General features: G+C 49.0%; 7 protein-coding genes across 7 annotated transcripts; 3 read left to right on the top strand and 4 right to left on the bottom strand.

Annotated features, from left to right (window-relative positions):
* Positions 1 to 2,520: 2,520 nt before the first annotated feature.
* On the bottom strand, positions 2,521 to 4,145 carry NFIA_105660 (putative aspartate aminotransferase; the record flags this gene model as incomplete). The annotated part of the gene is made up of 6 exons (XM_001266974.1): positions 2,521 to 2,622; positions 2,675 to 2,734; positions 2,790 to 3,077; positions 3,140 to 3,780; positions 3,882 to 3,960; positions 4,026 to 4,145. 6 exons carry the CDS (start codon positions 4,143 to 4,145, stop codon positions 2,521 to 2,523), a joined length of 1,290 nt encoding a protein of 429 aa, XP_001266975.1.
* A 1,421-nt stretch (positions 4,146 to 5,566) lies between these two features.
* Positions 5,567 to 7,588, bottom strand: NFIA_105650 (U4/U6-U5 snRNP complex subunit SNU66; the record flags this gene model as incomplete). Its single annotated transcript, XM_001266973.1, has 1 exon — positions 5,567 to 7,588. The coding sequence occupies one exon, from the start codon at positions 7,586 to 7,588 to the stop codon at positions 5,567 to 5,569; it is 2,022 nt and encodes a 673-aa protein (XP_001266974.1).
* Positions 7,589 to 8,382: 794 nt separating this feature from the next.
* Positions 8,383 to 9,102, bottom strand: NFIA_105640 (aminoacyl-tRNA hydrolase PTH2; the record flags this gene model as incomplete). The annotated part of the gene is made up of 2 exons (XM_001266972.1): positions 8,383 to 8,687; positions 8,790 to 9,102. The coding sequence occupies 2 exons, from the start codon at positions 9,100 to 9,102 to the stop codon at positions 8,383 to 8,385; spliced, it is 618 nt and encodes a 205-aa protein (XP_001266973.1).
* Positions 9,103 to 9,544: 442 nt separating this feature from the next.
* Positions 9,545 to 10,447, bottom strand: NFIA_105630 (uncharacterized protein; the record flags this gene model as incomplete). The annotated part of the gene is made up of 3 exons (XM_001266971.1): positions 9,545 to 9,584; positions 9,641 to 10,038; positions 10,112 to 10,447. 3 exons carry the CDS (start codon positions 10,445 to 10,447, stop codon positions 9,545 to 9,547), a joined length of 774 nt encoding a protein of 257 aa, XP_001266972.1.
* A 972-nt stretch (positions 10,448 to 11,419) lies between these two features.
* Positions 11,420 to 12,371, top strand: NFIA_105620 (DUF4448 domain-containing protein; the record flags this gene model as incomplete). Its single annotated transcript, XM_001266970.1, has 2 exons — positions 11,420 to 11,510; positions 11,560 to 12,371. The coding sequence occupies 2 exons, from the start codon at positions 11,420 to 11,422 to the stop codon at positions 12,369 to 12,371; spliced, it is 903 nt and encodes a 300-aa protein (XP_001266971.1).
* Positions 12,372 to 14,052: 1,681 nt separating this feature from the next.
* On the top strand, positions 14,053 to 15,692 carry hcsA (homocitrate synthase; the record flags this gene model as incomplete). Its single annotated transcript, XM_001266969.1, has 5 exons — positions 14,053 to 14,110; positions 14,171 to 14,400; positions 14,470 to 14,550; positions 14,613 to 14,680; positions 14,738 to 15,692. 5 exons carry the CDS (start codon positions 14,053 to 14,055, stop codon positions 15,690 to 15,692), a joined length of 1,392 nt encoding a protein of 463 aa, XP_001266970.1.
* Positions 15,693 to 16,448: 756 nt separating this feature from the next.
* Positions 16,449 to 18,398, top strand: NFIA_105600 (sphinganine-1-phosphate aldolase DPL1; the record flags this gene model as incomplete). Its single annotated transcript, XM_001266968.1, has 4 exons — positions 16,449 to 16,543; positions 16,659 to 17,136; positions 17,193 to 17,326; positions 17,387 to 18,398. The coding sequence occupies 4 exons, from the start codon at positions 16,449 to 16,451 to the stop codon at positions 18,396 to 18,398; spliced, it is 1,719 nt and encodes a 572-aa protein (XP_001266969.1).
* Between the last annotated feature and the right edge of the window lie 596 nt (positions 18,399 to 18,994).

Below are 18,994 nucleotides of genomic sequence, written 5' to 3'. Positions count from 1 at the left end.
GGAAATTTGTCATACCGATTAGACTACTCCAGGATCTGTCGGCAGGGAATGAGCTAGGGCCCCGAATCAGGTTTCTCCATGACAGTCACAGCGATCGCCTTTCAAGGAGTAACTTCGGCCATAGATACAGTCCAGAACTTGCTTCATCTTTGTCATGCTTTCTCCAATGTGCCTTATCCTACGTAGCATAACAAACAGCGTTGCTCTTCGTGTTATTCGTTGCGCGACAGTCGTCCACGTGTTTCTCGGCCTCAATTTCCGCAGACACTTAGTTGGCTAGCGGAAAAAGCGTGCAAGGAGAAGAAAGGCGACGTGACTCAGGAATGGACGAGGCCCGGGTTAGACAACTCAGCTCAATTTTGCCACTGCGATATACTGAACTGTACAGTTGGACATAATCTCCTCGTAGATAGAGGGGTAGGCTATGTGATTCACAAAGAAAATCACAGGGGAATTTACCGCAGCGTGGACAATTTAGAGCACGTAGTGCAACCATGAATATGGTATGTACCGACCACGAACTAGTAAAGGCAAGCCCCGGCCAAGTTTTATCGCTGAAGTGCAGGAGAACATCTGCTTCAATACTTAAGGTAGTTTGTACTCTATATCGTGACTGATTGGCTGGTTTGTCCATCTCATCTAGGCAGTCTACACCCTCAATAAGTGAGGTTGTTTCTCTCTCCAGAACTGATGGCTGGCTGGAAGGTCGATCATTGGTGGGTCCTATGAGAATCAGGCACTCTGAGCAAAGTCGACACATCAAGATTGTTCCAGTAAAGAAGTACCTCTCTAGTCTACCTTTTGAATCTACTAGTGTACGGAGTAGACGATAGAGTTCTATCACAGGTGCTGAATCTCATATCACCTGGAGCCATGACTTTCGACGTCTATAAAGGGAAAGCTAACATATTTAGTGAGATATTTTTTTCGTACGCTACTCTACCTCTTATGGTTGATAGAATACTACTACCAGAATTAAGAACCCCCTATGCTTGGAAGTAGGTCCACATTTGTACTCACTCCTGATGCAGGAAATTCCTTATTCAAAAGGTTCCGGAAACCAAGTGGCCCTGAGGTCTCCATATCAGTGTATTCCGTCTCCTTCCATGACTGAACTATTTAGTTGCCCCTTTTACCCCTGTTTCAACTCAATTCAATTCTCATGTGCTATCTAATAATCAACAAATTGAAGGATTCTCTGCTAGTTCCCTGGGAAGTTCAACAATTCAAGTTACTTCTAAAATTAACCACTACTTCGTTGTACTTTCTAAACCATAGCCGGGCCTGATCTGCAAGATTTCAAGACACCCAAGCCTCAGTGCTGAATGCGCCTCAGTATTTTATTATACCCGTACTACCTTAGTAGGGTATCCATTAATTACGCCCAACTACGAGATAATAAGGCACGAAAGCTAGACATCTTGGTGCCTACTCGCTGGATATCGGGCAACTGGGAATGGCGCAGCCGCGCTACGCTCCAACTGCTCATCTAGGAACACAGTGCTTGTTTCGCAATCTCGACCTTTACCGAACAGAACAACCATCACGTTGTCAGTCCAGATCTTAAAACGGCATTGCTGCTAATCCTCATTATGAATGGTCTCTGAGTGGTAACGATCCTTACCTACCATACATGGCAAACTTCCCCGTTATAGTGGACGGGTAAGATGTCATACCGACCTAAGATAGGTACCTAGGTCAGCTCTTGTAGACTCGGGTAATTTACTTTGATCTGAAATACCAATACATACAAGGGCTACTAGATACACCCCCATCCTACGGGCAAAATTCCTTTAACGGTCCAGGTAGGTAGGTAGGCAGGCAAGGTGCTCCGTAGGGGCTGGGCTATAAGTATTACTAGAGAGTATCGCCCAGGTAACAAGCCGCAGGGCCATTGTCCAGAGTACCCAGTTTGGCATGTTCACCCCAAAGCAGATCGTTCGAGCGAATCATATTCAAACGGCTCTCGCCATCACTGGAAAATGGGTTTGATCTGTGCGAGTGGGTCGCACAGGCAAGTCAGTGCATGCAGCAGAGTATGGTCATGGTGTACAGGGTGTTACAAGCACTGCGTGCATTATCACCACCTGGGTAGCGATCGCGTTGGTCTGCGGACTCTGCCTGTCATACATGAAGGTAGGTACGGAGTACGCCTGGAGCTCCATGAGAATGTTTGGTGGCACAGGTCGAAAACTGGAGATACAGGATGGAGCCAATCGCAACAGAGTTCTCAAGGCGATTTCAAATACTCTATGCTACCTAGCTCTTGAAGTGATAACAACTTCAGAAGGTCAGAAGCATGCTTGTGCGACCTACTCTGTTGTACGTTGATAGTGCTAGGTTAGGCTAATATACGCCGGGACCTGAACTGAAAAGAACTCATCCAATTTTTTAGACCTCCAAGACGAATCATGCTCAAGAATATGCTAATATAACAGACATGGATATCAGTACAATAGGGCTGGGCCCTGTAGGTTTTTGTATATCATTTTCACATACTCGGGTCGCCTAGCTCAACCTTTAACCGGTGACCTTGTAGATGGCCTCGGCCAGTCTCTTGACGTTGCCCGAGGTGATACCGGCGACCGAGATACGACCGTCCTTGGTGGCATAAACGGAGTGCTTCGGTCATGTCAGTGAGTTGGGTCAGTTTAGCGATCCCATGGGTGCTTACCTCCTTGGCCAGAACTTCCATCTGCTCGGGCTTCAGGCCAGTGTAGGCGAACATGCCAATCTATCACAAATGAGCATTGATTCATTCTTGCAAACATAAAGAACAGCTTTCTCACCTGGCTGGTGATGTGCGACCAGTCGTGCTTGCTGCCAAGGTCCTCCAGGTTCTTCTTGAGGAGAGCACGCATCTCAATGATACGGTCGGCCATGCCCTTGACCTCGCCCAGCCACTGCTGGTTGAGCTCGGGGTCATTCATAATGGTAGAGGCGATGCGTGCACCGTGGACGGGAGGGTTGGAGTAGAAGGGACGGATGAGGATCTTGATCTGCGAGTCGACACGCTTCTTCTCCTCAGCAGATTCGCAGACAAGAGAGAAAGCACCAACACGTTCGCCGTAGAGACCCTGGTGGTTCAACATGGTCAGTCCCTGAAATGTTTCCATGAGGTCGAGCAGCCCGAGCTTACCATGTTCTTGGCGAAACTCTGGCACAGGGCAATGTTGTGACCCTCCTTGACGAAGTGTCTAGGGGCAAAAGCATCACGGTCCGCGTTACCACTGGCAAAACCCTGGTAGGCCATATCGAAGAAAGCGAAGTGGCCCTTCTCCTTCATGACATCGCTAATCTGGCGCCACTGGTCCTGGGTGGGATCAACACCGGTGGGGTTGTGAGCACAGGCGTGCAATAGGATGATGCTGTTGTTGGGAGCGGCCTTGATGTCGGCGATGAGGCCCTCGAAGTCAAGGCCAATAGTGTCCTTGTTGTAGTAACGGTAGGACGCGACGTCCATTCCGGAGTCCTTGAAGACGGCGGCATGGTTGGCCCAGCTGGGAGTGGGAAGGTAGATCTTCTTAGCGTGAGGGTAGAAGCGCTGCAGGAAAGCACCTCCGATTCTCAGGGCACCGGTGCCGGAAATGGTCTGAGTGATGACAAGACGGTCCTCCTTGATGACGGCGGAGTCGCTGCCATAGGCCAGCTCCGCAGCAGCCTTGGTGAAGGAAGGAATACCAGTGATACCAGCGTATTCTTTGTCGAGACGCGACGCAACGACCTTGTCTTCGGCAGCGCGAACCGAGGGCAGAACATATGGCTTGCCCTTGTCATCACCTATTCGTTCCGAATACAGAAAATCAGTCGTTGCACAGAACAATGGGCATCAATTAAGCCATTAAGAAAGCTTGAGCGATTCAGTCACGAATAGTACGTACGGTAAGCACCAACACCAAGGTTGATCTTCTCCTTGAAGGTATCGGCCTTGAATGCCTCGGTGATACCAAGGATAGCGTCCTGAAATCATGCCATCACGTTAACAATGACCCACAGAGCGATTTTCCGGACAATAAAGTGATTACCGGAGGACCCTGAGGGACATTGGACCAGGCAGACGCATGTCTAGCACCGATGATCACGGTGCGCATGCTCGCCTCACGCGAAGCAGCCTGGCGGCTGGCGACTCTGAGAGTGGACAACATTGCGGTGTCAAGGGCGCTAATTCAGAAATCTAAGATGTAGAACTAGAAGCTCAAGAGGTCCTCGAGGGAGAAGTACTGGAAGAATTAAGGAGAAAAGTAGGAAAGAAGAAGGAAAAAAGGTCAAAAAGGACACCGATTGGAGATCAATCTTAATAAGAGTCAAGAGTAGCAGATCCGAGTCGGAGATACAGCGGGTGAGTTTGTGTATTTTTTTGACTCATGTGAATAACCTTAGGGAAATTCCGGGGGAGAAAAGCGGCTGATTCGGATTGGTCGCGTTCTCCGCATCGCGGTTAAATTGGGTCCTGCTTAAGGTACCTTACTTTGTTACCTAGGTAGGCCCTCCGGTACTGGTACATCCTGTTTGAAGGCATTGAGGGTCCTAAACATGACTACGAAGAGGTATAAATACGGCAGTCCAACTAATTTTCATGAGAGGTCTGATCCTGAAGTATTATTTTGTTGTTTGATGTATTACTTGTACAAGGCACAATGTAGTCACGTGACTTTATTGATATCCCTTGTTTCTAGACACCGGGACCGAATGCTCCGTTATATATATCAAAACAGCAGTCTTGGATTCTCTCCGGTGAGCGGGAGATTTCGTAAATCCCTCTTACGTGAGATCATAAATGAAAATGAGACTTAATGACACTAGCAAAGTAACAATTTCTTGATATCGAAGTGCCTATAATAATGGTGATATTCATCAATCATGGTGCCATCTGCTCACCTCTATTCCCGGTGGCCGCCCTCCGGTGAACTGATTGAGCATGTTGGCCCACTTGCTGGAGCCTGAGGCACTGATTGACTGGCTAGATCTGCCTGTGTTTCCCCTCACGAGAATTGGGTAAATAGAGTTGCTCACCAGTTATCTAGACCTGAGAGAAGCTGCAAGTTACAAGTTACAACTGGTGTCTACTGATACTTGGTTTTGCGGCATACTCCGCTGCGGGCGGAATTATGTCCTTTTTTGGAGCATACTTCATATTGCTCTTCTACAGCGTACGTAGGTCAAACCGGTCAATAGCTAGAAGAGCGAGGAGGACTGCTGTAGATGGTCGGTTAATTTCCGCCCCCCATACTCCAGACTGTCGCTCGGGATGTTGCACTACTCCCGAGGAGATCCAGATCTATCCAGATAGGGTTGACATCTGTGAGTTGACCTATGTGATACTATTGCAAGCCTCCATGCATTCAGGATTGTTTTCCCATGGCAAATGTGGTACACCAGCTTGGTTAAAGACCTTAAATATATTGAATCAATGAACTATATGTTCAGAACGAGCAAATTGTGGCGCATGAGAAATCTTTTGGTCTTTGAACTTCATGGTATATTCAGGTAGCCCATCGATGCTAAACCCATACATCATCATTAAGAATTGCATATGATACTAGATCGCGGACGAGTATCCGAGAACTCATCCCAATCTCACACCAGCTTGACGGTTTTTCCGAGCCGTGGCCCCCATAGCATTGTTCATGCCAGTGTGTTGACTGCTGTCCAAAGCGCTCATGGCTTCGCGTTTCTTCTCCTCTTCAATCTTCTTCAACCGTTTCTCAGTCTTCATCCTGCCGCTGCCCTTGCCGTGGAACTGGTGACTAAGATGCTTGAAAGCTTCCTTTTGGTTCATCAAACGACCAAATTCGTCAACGTACTTGAGTTGTACATCGGGCTTGTATTCCTTGTTGAAGACTTCCGCCATGTGTCGTGCATCTTGTTGGTCACGTTGCTTGTTCTCCCACCGCGCGTATTCTTCACGCTCGCGGGCCGACATCCGATCGAGTTTACCGGAGGCTCGGTCGCGTTCACGCTGTTGCCGAGCGCGTTTCTCGGCCTCCGTTTCAAGGTGAGTCTTCTCGTGCAGGAAACGCTGACGAGCCCGCAGGAGTGCGTTGTGCTCAACAGCATCGGAGGGCTTGACCAGTCCGCGTTGCTTGAGCATATTCAACGTGGCACCAAGCCCTTGATCCAATGTAGTTTCTTCCTCCAGTCCGGTTCCGGAGATTTGCTGGAGCTGAGAATCTTCCCTCTTGATGCGCTCCTTGAGGTCTTCTTCGTCTTCAATATCATTGTACGAACGCTCCATATCCACGTCAGCGTCATCGTCGGCCGGTTCTTCCTTGATCCTCTCGACTGATTCTTCCTTGACACTCTCGGCAGGTGTCGTTGTTCGCCGTCTCTCGCGGCGCTCTGGAAGGATCGGCTTCTGCAGATTGGAAACAAATTCTGATGTTTCATCTATGACCAAGCCAGGCTCTTCAGCCTCTTCATTCTCTGCGTCCATTGGCGTTTGCGATTCCTCTCTGAGCTGTCGTGCGATATCCTCGGGTCGCACTTTCTGCCGCTTTTTGAAAGCGGCCCTTCTCTGGCGTGTAAGAGAGGCTTGTAGATCGTCATCATCGACAAAGGATACGTTCTCACTGCTCTCCCATTTTCGAGGAGCCGGTACGGGCACTCCGTTGCTGGCATCGACTTCCATGGCCCCGTTCTGCGTCGACTCAGTTGTAGGAAATATATCATCTTCGTCAACCGGTCTCTGTCTGGTTGCCTTGACCTTCTTTTTCTTCGGCTTCTTGATTTTGATCTCGCTCACATCCATGTAATCAGAAACCGGAGTCGACTCGATTGCACCAAGGTCGAGGCTGACAAGATTCTGCTTGAGTCTGTCCGATACCTCTTGTCGCTTAGCCTCTCGTTCTTCGACTGTAGACCCTTGAGCATCAAGCGTGAAGCGTTTCCGTTTCTTGCCTTCAATCTCTTCGTCATATTGCGCGAGTATGCCGGCATTTTCTTCGGTGGGATCGTAGACAGGTTTCCGCTTTTTCAGCTCCAGCCTTTCCGCCACCTTCTCCTTTTCCCTCAGATTGACGTCCTCCAGCTCATCGCCCTCCTCCTCGTTCTCATCTATAGTCGTATCTTTGAGTGTAAGAACGTGTTCTTCTCCTTCTTCGAACTCGCCAACCTCATGCCCAACTTTCAGCCCAGCCAGATCCGCTGTGGAGTATTCCGCAGCACGTTCACGTTCCTCTAGTTCTTGAGCGAGTTTGAGGGCGCGTTCCTTTTCGATCTTCTTCTGTCGCTTCTTCGCCTGCAGCAACCAGGTCTTCGTGTCCATATCCACATCACCAGACTCTCCTAGCGTAGAGCCTTCGAGCATCCGAGCGCGCTGAGCAGCATCACGGGCCTTCTTGATCGCAGCATTTTTAGCCTCTCGTCTCCGCTTCGCCTCGGCCTCCTCTTGAAGTTTCTTCCAATTCTCCGAGGCAAGCGCTTGCCGTGACTCGAGGGTGCTTCCGGCGTCTTCTTCGGATGTAGAGCCCTCTCTTGTTTCTTTAAAGACCGGACCGGAGGTGGCGTCAGCATCAGGGACGGGGAGGGGTTTGAGCCCAAGGGCGACTCGGATTTTGTTATTCTGCTCAATAGAAAGAGCGTCCGCCATATTGGGCGATTTAGAAATCAACTTGTATCAGAGTCGGCCAGGAAGTGTGTTGGCGATATCAGGTCTCGCAGACTGGCATGGATGGTCGGCTTGACTGTTGATAGATTGCCTCCGACCTTCAACCACAGGCCTTTGGTTCCATTGCCATTACATAATCACATCCAGTCTCGGTAAGGCTTAGCGCGGCAAAATCTTAGCGCGCACTTGGCGCCAACATAAAAAGCCAGGATTTTCTCAAGACCTCTCTTCTCTTTTTCTCTTTTTCCTCACCAATTGAACAAACACGGATCTGTGTCCAGCGATCCTGAGCATGGAACTGTTCCTCTTCACGGAGGGGCTGCTTCTGTGTCTCGGTTGATTGCTGGACAGTTCGACGACTTAAGGAGCCATCCCCTCGTGGATGGTTTTTATTTCCGGTCGACAGATCTCAGATTGAATGCTGGCATTAGGATCACTTGGTCTTGAGCTCCCGATAGGTGAGCTCGGCTGGAGGGCCTAGTAGCCAGCGGCGTCATATTCCTGATCCCTTTACCGATTTGGCCGTCGGCTTGTGAGGTTAGGGAAAAACCATGACTAGCCAACATACCTTTTGCTACTTTATTGCGCAGTATTATTCTGTAGGATCTGTGCAGATTGAATGAACTACAAGCGATGGTCTCGTAGCTACCCAACAACCTGGCATCGCCTGGATCGTGTACCGCGACGTACTTCGTAATTCCAGAAACTTGCTGGTTGAAGCATTCGCGAATTCTACATTCACATACGTACATTCGTCCCGTTATCGCCACCTGCATTTACAACAGCTTTAGATGCCCCGTTACTTGATCAACCACACTCTTTGGCCCCAAAACTCCAAGCACCGTCCTGCTTCCGCTGGCGATCTGTGTCCGTCCAGCATCCTGGATCACGCGAGCACAGAGACCCAGGCTCATCGCCTGTGCTTGCAGCAACTGTAATTCCTCCTCCGACTTTGTCTGCAAGGCGATCTTTGCTTGTCCCTGTTGTTCCCATCTCCGCAGGATAGGTGACTGCGGGTTATGCGCAATGAGGTATTTGTAGCAGGCGAGCGTTGCATGCGAGCACTGGGCGGCGATTTTGCCTATGTTAAGCGTATCGTGTTAGCTGTATTCATTTGCACAACGCATGGGCTGGATCTCGAAAAACCAAGCCTAGGCGGGGAAGCACAAGGGAATGATTTTACCTTTGGTCATGCCCAGATCTGTCCTCACAACCAGCACAAGCTTCACTTCCTCGTTGCTGTCGTCGAAATTGGCTAGCTCGCCACCGTCGCCTTCCTCCTCGCTATCATCTTCGTAGTCTTCGTCCTCTTCGTCGGAGGAATGCTGAGGGACCTTCACATTGTAGCTGTTGGGCCAGCCTTCCTTCTCTTTGGCCGAGGAAAATAGTCCCAATGAGGCGCCCTGTCCAATGAAGTAACCAGTGATGCCAGCGAGAATAGCTGTAGCTATCACGTATGCTGTGGTGGAGGGAGGGACCCGGTCCAACTCGGCCATCTTTTTTTATTTTTGGAAGTTCTAGGGTGGGAGAAGCTGTTGGGGTATTTTCCATCAGTGTTCTAGCTGGTCCTAGTGGTAAACTAAGATCCGATCTGAGCTCGGGTAGCCGCCACAACTGCTTGCCAATCAGTCAACTACTTCCATACGGTACCTTCAAAGTCGTCATATTCTAAATCGACCATGATCTAAAGGCAGGTAATAAACTTCACTAATCGAGATTTCATTTAAAGCAAATAGTAATGGATAGATGACATTTTTCCCCCCCCCTAAACCAGCTTTAATCCTCAGCATACCATGACGCAAGCTGGAGGCTGTAGAAATGCACCAACAAGATCCAAAGCAGCATAACCAAGATTATAATTTCTCAAAAGACACCGCTATTGCATTATATATACATTCCCGACAGTGCTGAGATTAGAGAACAACATCACGGTCATCTCTAGTTGGGGCGAGCTCCCGCGTTGCCCATTCGGCGGCTCCTGTTTGGGATTAGCTAAACCAGAACAATGTGAGAAAAGCAAGAACTAATACTTACATCAGAGTTCGGCTAGCAAAGCTGATGAAGATCATAAAGAGCCAACTGGGGATAACGCTGAAACCGTGGATGATGTAGCCCAGGGGGACAAGAAGGTTGTTCTGGGCTAGCCAGCCGTCCGTTGGGTGGAGGGCACCTTCGTAAGCGGGTTCCTTCTTGTAGGTCTTCTCGGAATGAATCTTGTAGATGTCCTGGGCCGTCACAGTTGTCGAATTCAGATAAACGACGTGGAGAGGTGTCGCAGCACGACTCTCGCCAAGTTGAGCCTGAGGAATCTCGAAGTACCAAACGGAGGGAGCGCCTGCAGACCATGTGGAGCACAGGAGCTGGTCCGATTCGCAGTTCAGATAACCAAGATTAGGGGAGGTAGGGTCTGCGGAGAACAGGAGAAGAGATTCCTTCGAAGTAAGATGATTAGCCATAGGTTCTCGGGGTACTCGCATCTTCCACTACCCCTATCTGAGTCCTTACATTGAAAGCCTTGTCCGCGTTTCCGCAACGACCGAAACATGTCTTGTTACCACCAGTAATGTACAGCAGCCAGTCTTGGGGCTCGGAAGATGGCTCCAAGAGAGACTGCCAGTTGCTCATGTTAAAAGGGGTGACCGTGACAGCCTTCTGTTGGACCTTCTGTTCGACGACCTTCTCGACCGTAGGAACGACAGGAGTCGCGGTTGGCAGGTAAGACTTGGCCTTGTTGAACCATCCCTGAACACGATCCGCAAGGGGAACCTGATCTTGCGCCGCAGCAAGGGCTGGGAGGATAACGAGAGCTTGAATGAATCGCATGGTGCAGCTAGCAGTCATGACGCGTGTCAGCAACAGTCGGAAGAGGTGCTACCTAGAGAGCATATCTATATTGAAATTGAACAAACCTGAACTGGTTACAATGACGATAAGCGCACTTTGGATCGAATGGACGGTCTGAAATGCCAAAGTACGGACAGCAGGTAGCTAGGAAGGCGGGCTCCTGAGTTGTGAAAGAAGTGAAACAGCCACGAAGGATGAAAGTGATTTAGTCTCCGCGATTGGCGACAGCTGGCCTAAGCGTCGGGAGAGCCAACTTATCAACGTTAGCGGGGGAGCAGCTTTCCGGTGCAGTTAAGTAGATGGTCTAAAGCGCAAAGGGTTTGATTTGATTAATGAAATGTTTAATGGTATAATTTATTGCTCCAGATATAAAGTTAAACCAACTGGAAAAAGATGCCTCTACATCACTGTCGCAAGGACTTTCGTGTTTGTTTATATGATGTCTGAGGGATGCCATTGATTATATCACCCTGATATAGTTCGCTTCTTTCGACCCTACCAACAAGATCGTTTCTGGCTGTCTGAAGTTCGTGCTCCAGCAACACTTTGAGACAGTAATGACTTTCAACACAGAAGTCGCTGGATACCTGGGCTATATTACTACGAGAGCTCTAGGTCGAAGGAGTCGGATGTTCTCCATTGTAACTTATGACTCCTTTCATCTTTTGAATCTGCTGAGCCGATGTCGATTGGCCGCAGCTTCCAAAAATGGCAGCGTTCAGTTCATATAGTAGCTCCTCCTTAAGTTCTCGCAGCAGAGTTCTGCATTGATTGCCTCGTCCTCACAAAGCCTGTGTGTCTCAGAGGGGCCTTCTAGCCTTTGACATTGCATCACAGAATCATAGTTTTTATCAGACGCATCCTGTATCCACCACAGAGTCAAAAGTGTTGATTTGTACCAGACTATCATCTAAGGATCCATCGACAAGTACGGAGATGTGGTGTCGTCTTGTTCCCACTTCAGCCCCGATGGCCTGGTGGCTCATAATAGTAGCGACCTTGATGGGCCACGGGCTTGGTGCTGCGCTAGGAAGAAGAGCGGATTCTTCGATTCCTCATGGTGAGTGGCTTAGTTATACGGATCAGATATATTCTAATACCTTATGAAGCTCACGAACATACTCAAGCAACTGCGGCTTCACAAGAGTTACGCAACAACACAAATACCTCGTCGTTCTCAGGCGACTTCCCTATCTGTACCGATCTTAATGGTCCAATAGCGCCTTTTTGTCTGCCTAAGGATGGTGCAGACGTTACAGTCGACGCGACGTACTATGTCACATGGAATGCCGACTTCTACCCTCTGAACGCGACGATCACAATCGAGTTGAGATACGCGAACTCTTCTCAGGGAGACTCGGCATTCACGTCTGAAAAGACTGATAACAGTTACGGTTATATTTCGCTTCCTATGCAGAAGGAATGGCTCCAAGGAAAGCCATACAATGCTCTGACACTCTATATCATCGAGCTGGATCCTACATCGGGTAGCCGAGCTAGTGCCCGGCAAGGCCCAACTGTCATACTCCATCCTAAACCAGTTGAACACTACAAGCCTTCCCCTCAGACACCCTTTAATAGGACGGCTCTTCTTATCGGACTTCCAGTCAGCCTTGGTGTTGTCATTGCTGTTGTTGTGGGCCTGGCTTTTGGCATGCGTAAAAGCAGGAAGACCAGCCTGAGAGATGTCGTGAGTGCCCGAGGAAGGGGCTACGGAATCGGGAAATCCAAAAACCAACGCCTTGGGACCAAAAGGGAGATTAATGGGCCGGATTCTTTTGCAGCCTTGGATAAATATAGAGAGGACTCTGGTGAAGGCTTCTCCGAATTCGAGGGTTCAGAAAAGTCTCACGGACTCGAGCGCAGCGGGAGCTTTGCGTGTAGACAAGAGGTATCAAGGCTGAAGACATGGAGCAGTTGATGGGTTCGCATTCTCCGTGTTCGCCTTGTGTAGGTGAGGGCATCGGGTAGCAAAAGGTGCCGTATCTTCATTCACCTTCGTCTCGACTCTTCGGTCCTCAAAGGATTTATTCACTTTGTTGCCTCACAGTAGTTAAGGAGCTCAGGTTCGAAAGTTTATTAGGCGATGGTTGATGTATTTTTACGGGGCAAGGCTGACCCTGTTGTTGTGTTGCTTGAACGGGCGATTATTGGTATGACCATACTTTGTCTGTCTCTCCATCCTGCTCCGCATGCGCATCGGCAAGAACATTGAGAGATCAAACTACTTCTCTATTTATGACAGGTGGTATTCAGATGGTCATAGGCAACAGGAAAATATGATGTCTTCATGATACATGAAACAAATGCTGTGTAGCGCGGTCTCGGACAGTCGAATTTAGTATGAAGTACCTAGGAGAATCCTTCAATCCGTACGGAGTACTGCAAGCTTTGTCCAGTGTGCAGACTGCAGCCATGAATACTAGGACCTGACGCACTGTTATCAACATTATCAGTAGATCTTGATACTGTCACGGAGGGAACTGCAAACAGCGCAAACAGCCCTGACTAAGCGTGACTGCCTGACTTATGACTTCTTCTTGTAGTTATCTAATAACCTACCATAACTACTATCAATCAAATACCACCATCAACTATCAGGATTTCGTTGTAATCGTCTCAGTACCTACAAGGGAATAATACCTATGGAATAAGAGGCTCTGAAGTCTGTACGGTATCTCTCTATATCAGAGTCCTGAATCTCAGTGATTATCAATTCTCTCTCTTCTAGACTTTTTTCTTTTTTTTTGCCTGAAAAGATTTTTCGATGAGAATGAATTCCCGTAATTGTTCGCTCGCAGCCGAAGCCGTCCAATTATTCAGTCGTAGTTCAAATCACCTAGGCCGATGTCGGTCCCAAATTTGTCTTGGTACTCCGCACCTAGACTTGCTGCTCTTCAGTCCCGAGAATTTCGTTTTCATGCACAGGTAATCACACATATGATGTTAATTCAATGTGACGATAATTTCTACCGAGATAGACGATCCATCACCTTCAGTCAAGAGACAAGTGGCGACATACGTGCATTCCTTCCATGGCTTGCCTAGCATGTACTTTGCCGATAGCTGATTTGCGAGCAATAGTATTATCACCAAGTAATGAGTAATCAATGGAGAAAGATCTTCAATTGATGGAGCAATCAGGATTCTGGTGCGCTGGGAGAAACAGAAAACAGAATAGCATTGGTCTGGCGGAGAAAATCCCCACACAAGCCCATATTCAGAATCTCAGATAACCAGAGATCATACAGTAGTACTAGTCATTCAAGTCTCTCCAACACTCAGCGTGTGAAATTTTCTTCGTTGCCGCTCAAAAGTGCCCAGCGAGTCCGAGTCCGCTTCCCCCTCCCGAGTCATAGTCATCCTTTCCAGACCGCCCGCCCTCATAAACTCCACCCACTTTTTCTCTTGCAGTGTATGACTCTTACCTCCTGGTACTACACATATAAACCCTGAAATTCTTTGAACATCACCAGTGTCAGTTCCTTGTTTTACATCCATTCCAATTATTGTCAATCGTTACCTAACCTTCGATTCGTCATACAGCCAACCTCGTTCACTCCGACATTGTAATAGAAATCACCCCGCTATCAATTGACAAAATGTGCCCCGGTGCAGACAATGAGCCCAATGGGCACACCAACGGCGCCAATGGCACCGGTATTTCACCTGGAGACAGAAATATCGTACCTGATCCAGACTAATCTCCCTTCTTCCCAGCTTCTCACCCCGGCTTCACTGCCGTCGAGACCCGTCAAAACCCTCACCCATCGGCTTCTCGTAACCCTTACGGCCACAACGTCGGTGTGACCGACTTCCTGAGCAATGTCTCTCGTTTCAAGATCATTGAGAGTACCCTTCGTGAAGGTGAACAGTTTGCCAACGCCTTCTTCGATACCGAGAAGAAGATTGAGATTGCCAAGGCTCTGGATGACTTTGGTGTCGACTACGTGAGTCATAGCCAGCTGGAGTCAACCTGTTGCTGGGAAGACGTGCACTGACCAAGACATGCAATATAGATTGAGCTCACCAGCCCCTGTGCTTCCGAGCAGTCAAGAAAGGACTGCGAGGCTATCTGCAAGCTTGGCCTGAAGGCCAAGGTACGTTCGCGTCCCTGATCCTGATCTCAACTCGCATCAGTTCTAAAGTGTCGTTGCCACAGATCCTCACACACATCAGATGTCACATGGACGACGCCAGAGTTGCTGTCGAGACTGGTGTTGACGGAGTGTAAGTGGGCCTACCAACGGTTGGCAATTATGGCTGAATTCTGACTTTTTTATACAGTGACGTCGTTATCGGAACCTCGTCCTATCTGCGGGAGCACTCCCACGGCAAGGACATGACCTATATCAAGAACACCGCCATTGAAGTCATCGAATTTGTCAAGTCCAAGGGCATTGAGATCCGGTTCTCCAGCGAGGACTCCTTCCGTTCTGACCTCGTTGACCTGCTGTCCATTTACTCCGCTGTCGACAAGGTCGGCGTTAACCGTGTTGGTATCGCCGACACTGTCGGTTGCGCTTCGCCTCGTCAGGTTTACGAACTCGTCCGTGTGTTGAGAGGTGTTGTTAGCTGTGATATTGAAACTCACTTCCACAATGACACCGGGTGTGCCATCGCTAACGCTTACTGCGCATTGGAGGCTGGTGCCACTCACATCGATACCTCTGTCCTTGGTATCGGTGAGCGTAACGGTATCACTCCCCTTGGTGGTCTCATGGCCCGTATGATGGTCGCCGACCCCGAATACGTCAAGGGCAAGTACAAGCTTGAGAAGCTCAAGGACATTGAGGATCTTGTTGCCGCTGCCGTTGAAGTCAATATTCCCTTCAACAACTACATCACTGGTTTCTGCGCTTTCACCCACAAGGCCGGTATCCACGCCAAGGCCATCCTCAACAACCCCAGCACATACGAGATCATCAACCCTGCCGATTTCGGTATGACCAGATACGTTCACTTTGCTTCGCGCTTGACGGGCTGGAACGCTATCAAGTCTCGTGCTCAGCAGCTCAACATTGAGATGACCGATGCTCAGTACAAGGAGTGCACTGCCAAGATCAAGGCTCTTGCTGATATCCGTCCCATTGCCGTTGACGACGCTGACAGCATCATCCGTGCCTACTACCGCAACCTCAAGTCAGGCGAGAACAAGCCTCTTCTTGACCTCACAGCTGAAGAGCAAGCTCAATTTGCAGCCAAGGAGAAGGAGCTTGCTGGCTCGGGTGTTATTGCTTAAGCAATACGCCATTTGTATTCCACATTGTTCGATTCCATCTTTCTTGGTTGAATCGACCTGTTCATTTGTTTAGAATTCTGACTCCCTGTTTTTCTCTCAGCGTTTCACAACAAGGAAGCTCTGGATTTCCTCCCGTCATGATCTGATGTTTTCTTTCTTCATTTGGTATGTCACGGTATGTCTTGGGATGTTCATATTTACGCGGGGTTTCCAAAAGTCTTCCTTTGTCCCTCGAAAAAAAGGGGAGATTGGTGTTAAGGAGAGCGTTGTTCTCTGAGCTGTATATAGCTAGCAGGCCGTTCCAAGGTCAAATGCATTATCATTTCTAGTGTCATCCTTTGGTTGAGAGTACGATTCTCAAGCTTACATGGTGGGGAAAGCGGGACTGGCGTCGTTTCATGTTGATGCTCTCTTAATAATATTTAATATTGGGAACAGCTAGGTTGCCATTGTCCATGTATGATGTGCCTTTCCCCAATCTACAGAGTGGCGGGAAATTTCAGATCGGTCGCGGTTGCTTGATACAGTACGAAGTGATGATTGATGTTGCATTTGCCATATTATTTGGCAGGATTAACATGTGGAAGATGAACCGAGGCAGCTTCGACTGGCGCTCTTTTTAGTCTCCACGGTCAACTTCCCAGAATCTCCGATTTAGCCACGCTCTCCTCCAGTTAGTTAATCCACCATCGTCATCACTTACCTAGAGGTGACCTATCCTCACCAATTCTCTTCTGGTTCCTAAAAGTCTGCAATATGGCTTCCTCGGTTCTTCCTGTTGCCTTACAGAACAAACTGCTTGGCTACAGCAGGGCTCCCAATGCGCAGTTGGCGGCCTTGAACTTCGACCTGTAAGTGGACGAATCAACCCATCATTCCTGGTCCCCCGCCGATAGGGAAGATCATGGAGCGACTGTTCTGAGCATTGACACCCGAACTCTAACACGGTGGATACGCGAACCACAGACTTCGAAATATTATCTTTATCCTTTTTCTATTGCGTTATGTTCGCAAGACCTATTACTCTCTCCGCGGCTATGGCATCATTGGCAGCATCCGTAATGTCTACGCTTCAATCCGGCTGTTTTTCTATTCCGTATTCCTGCGTACCCCCGGGGTACGTGGCCAGGTCGACAAGCAGGTTTCAACGGCGATCGAGAATATCGAGAACAAACTAGTCGCCAGTGGCCCCGGTGTCACTAGGTATCTGACTCTGCCCCAGACAGGGTGGACGCCGGAGCAGATTCGCGCAGAACTCGATAAACTAGCGAACATGGAGCATACTCGCTGGGAGGATGGACGAGTCAGTGGAGCTGTCTACCATGGTGGCCAGGACCTGTTGAAGCTTCAAGCGGAGGCCTTTGGGCAGTTTGGCGTCGCAAACCCCATCCACCCAGATGTTTTCCCTGGCGTTCGCAAGATGGAGGCTGAGGTGGTTGCCATGGTAAGTTTCCGCCGGTTATTTGGATGACGTGCTTGTCTAATATGGAGTATTTATAGGTCCTCGCCTTGTTTAATGCTCCTTCAGATGGCGCCGGTGTCACTACCAGCGGAGGTACCGAAAGTATTCTTATGGCCTGCTTGGCGGCTAGACAGAAGGCATTCACAGAACGGGGAGTAAAGGAGCCTGAAATGTGAGTCTTGTACTATGCCTCAGACTGCTGAGTGGATAGAGTTGCTAACATTCATTGTAGAATTATTCCAGATACGGCCCATGCTGCATTCTACAAAGCTTGCAATTACTTTGGCATGAAGCTTCATCGGGTTCCCTGCCCAGCTCCGCAGTACAAGGTTGATATTGCTGCTGTGCGGCGCCTAATCAATCCCAATACTGTTCTCCTGGTTGGCTCCGCGCCCAATTTCCCTCATGGAATTGTCGATGATATCCCTGCTCTATCCCGACTTGCAACTAAATACAAGATCCCTCTTCATGTCGACTGTTGTCTGGGCTCCTTCGTCATTGCATTCCTTAAGAAGGCCGGCTTTCCCTCCCCTTATGAGGAAGAAGGAGGCTTCGATTTCCGCCTTCCGGGCGTAACCAGTATTAGTGTGGACACACACAAGTACGGTTTCGCACCCAAAGGCAATTCCGTGCTCCTTTACCGCAACAAGACATACCGCAGCTATCAGTACTTTATTTACCCTGATTGGTCCGGTGGTGTGTATGCATCTCCCTCCGTGGCAGGATCTCGGCCAGGTGCTCTAATCGCAGGCTGCTGGGCCAGTCTGATGAGCGTTGGTGAGACTGGCTACATCAACAGCTGCCTTGAAATCATAGGCGCGGCGAAGAAGTTTGAAGCATCAATTGAAGAACATCCAGTTCTGTCCAAGAATCTCGGTATCGTCGGGAAGCCCATGGTCAGCGTGGTCGCGTTCCAGAGTCAAAACGGTGCCGTTGATATCTACGACGTTGCCGATGGTCTGTCAGGCAAAGGCTGGCACCTAAATGCTCTCCAGTCTCCCCCTGCAATCCACGTGGCGTTCACAATTCCGACAGCGGCTGCAGTCGAAAAGTTGACCACTGACTTGGTCGAGACGGTGGAGAAAGAGCTAGAGAAGGCCGAGGAGAGGAAGCGGCAGGGCAAGTCGTATGTGCTCAAGCGTGGCGACACATCCGCACTGTATGGTGTTGCTGGCAGCATTCCAGATAAGAGCATTGTCAGCCGTCTTGCTGAAGGCTTCCTGGACACCCTGTATAAAGCCTAAAAGAGCCGGGCATGATACGATTGTTGCCATGGGTTTCGTAAGTCGCTCGAAAGGTTGAATCGTTTCCCCAGCTGTAAAATTCCAATTCTGTGAGATATTGGGTTCCCGATTAAATGATATAGCTACGGCAGTGGCGTTCAAGGCGTTCAAGCAGGCTACTGTTTATACATTATATAATTGTACAAATTGTTCTTCTCATCTGACCTTCGAAAATCAGTAACATAACACCAAGACAACCAAAAAAAGGAGAAAAAAACAACCGATTTGACATCCTGGTATAACAATGCTGGCACAAGATATGTATAATACATGAATCGTTGAAAAGGACGATACAGGGCTGGGTTGGCCATGTGAACGAACATCGCTAGGTTTGAGAGGAAGTGTAGATGAGAGAAAACGTTGCTTCAAGTCGCAAGAGGGCGTTCAAGCATCAGTATACTAAGCACTGGAGCTTCCATGCAATAATGATTGCATCGAAGATGTTGAAAACCACCGTCTCAAAGGCGTCCACATGTGCTTGGGAAACTGATATCCTCACACAAAACAACCGGAAACTACCCAGCCGGCTCACATGGCCGAGAAACAAGAACAACAAG

Source organism: Aspergillus fischeri, genomic scaffold (assembly GCF_000149645.3).
Source record: "Aspergillus fischeri NRRL 181 1099437636245 genomic scaffold, whole genome shotgun sequence".
NCBI lineage: Eukaryota > Fungi > Ascomycota > Eurotiomycetes > Eurotiales > Aspergillaceae > Aspergillus > Aspergillus fischeri.
The sequence above is the reverse complement of the archived record's forward strand: the minus strand, read 5'-3'. Positions and strand labels throughout refer to the sequence as shown.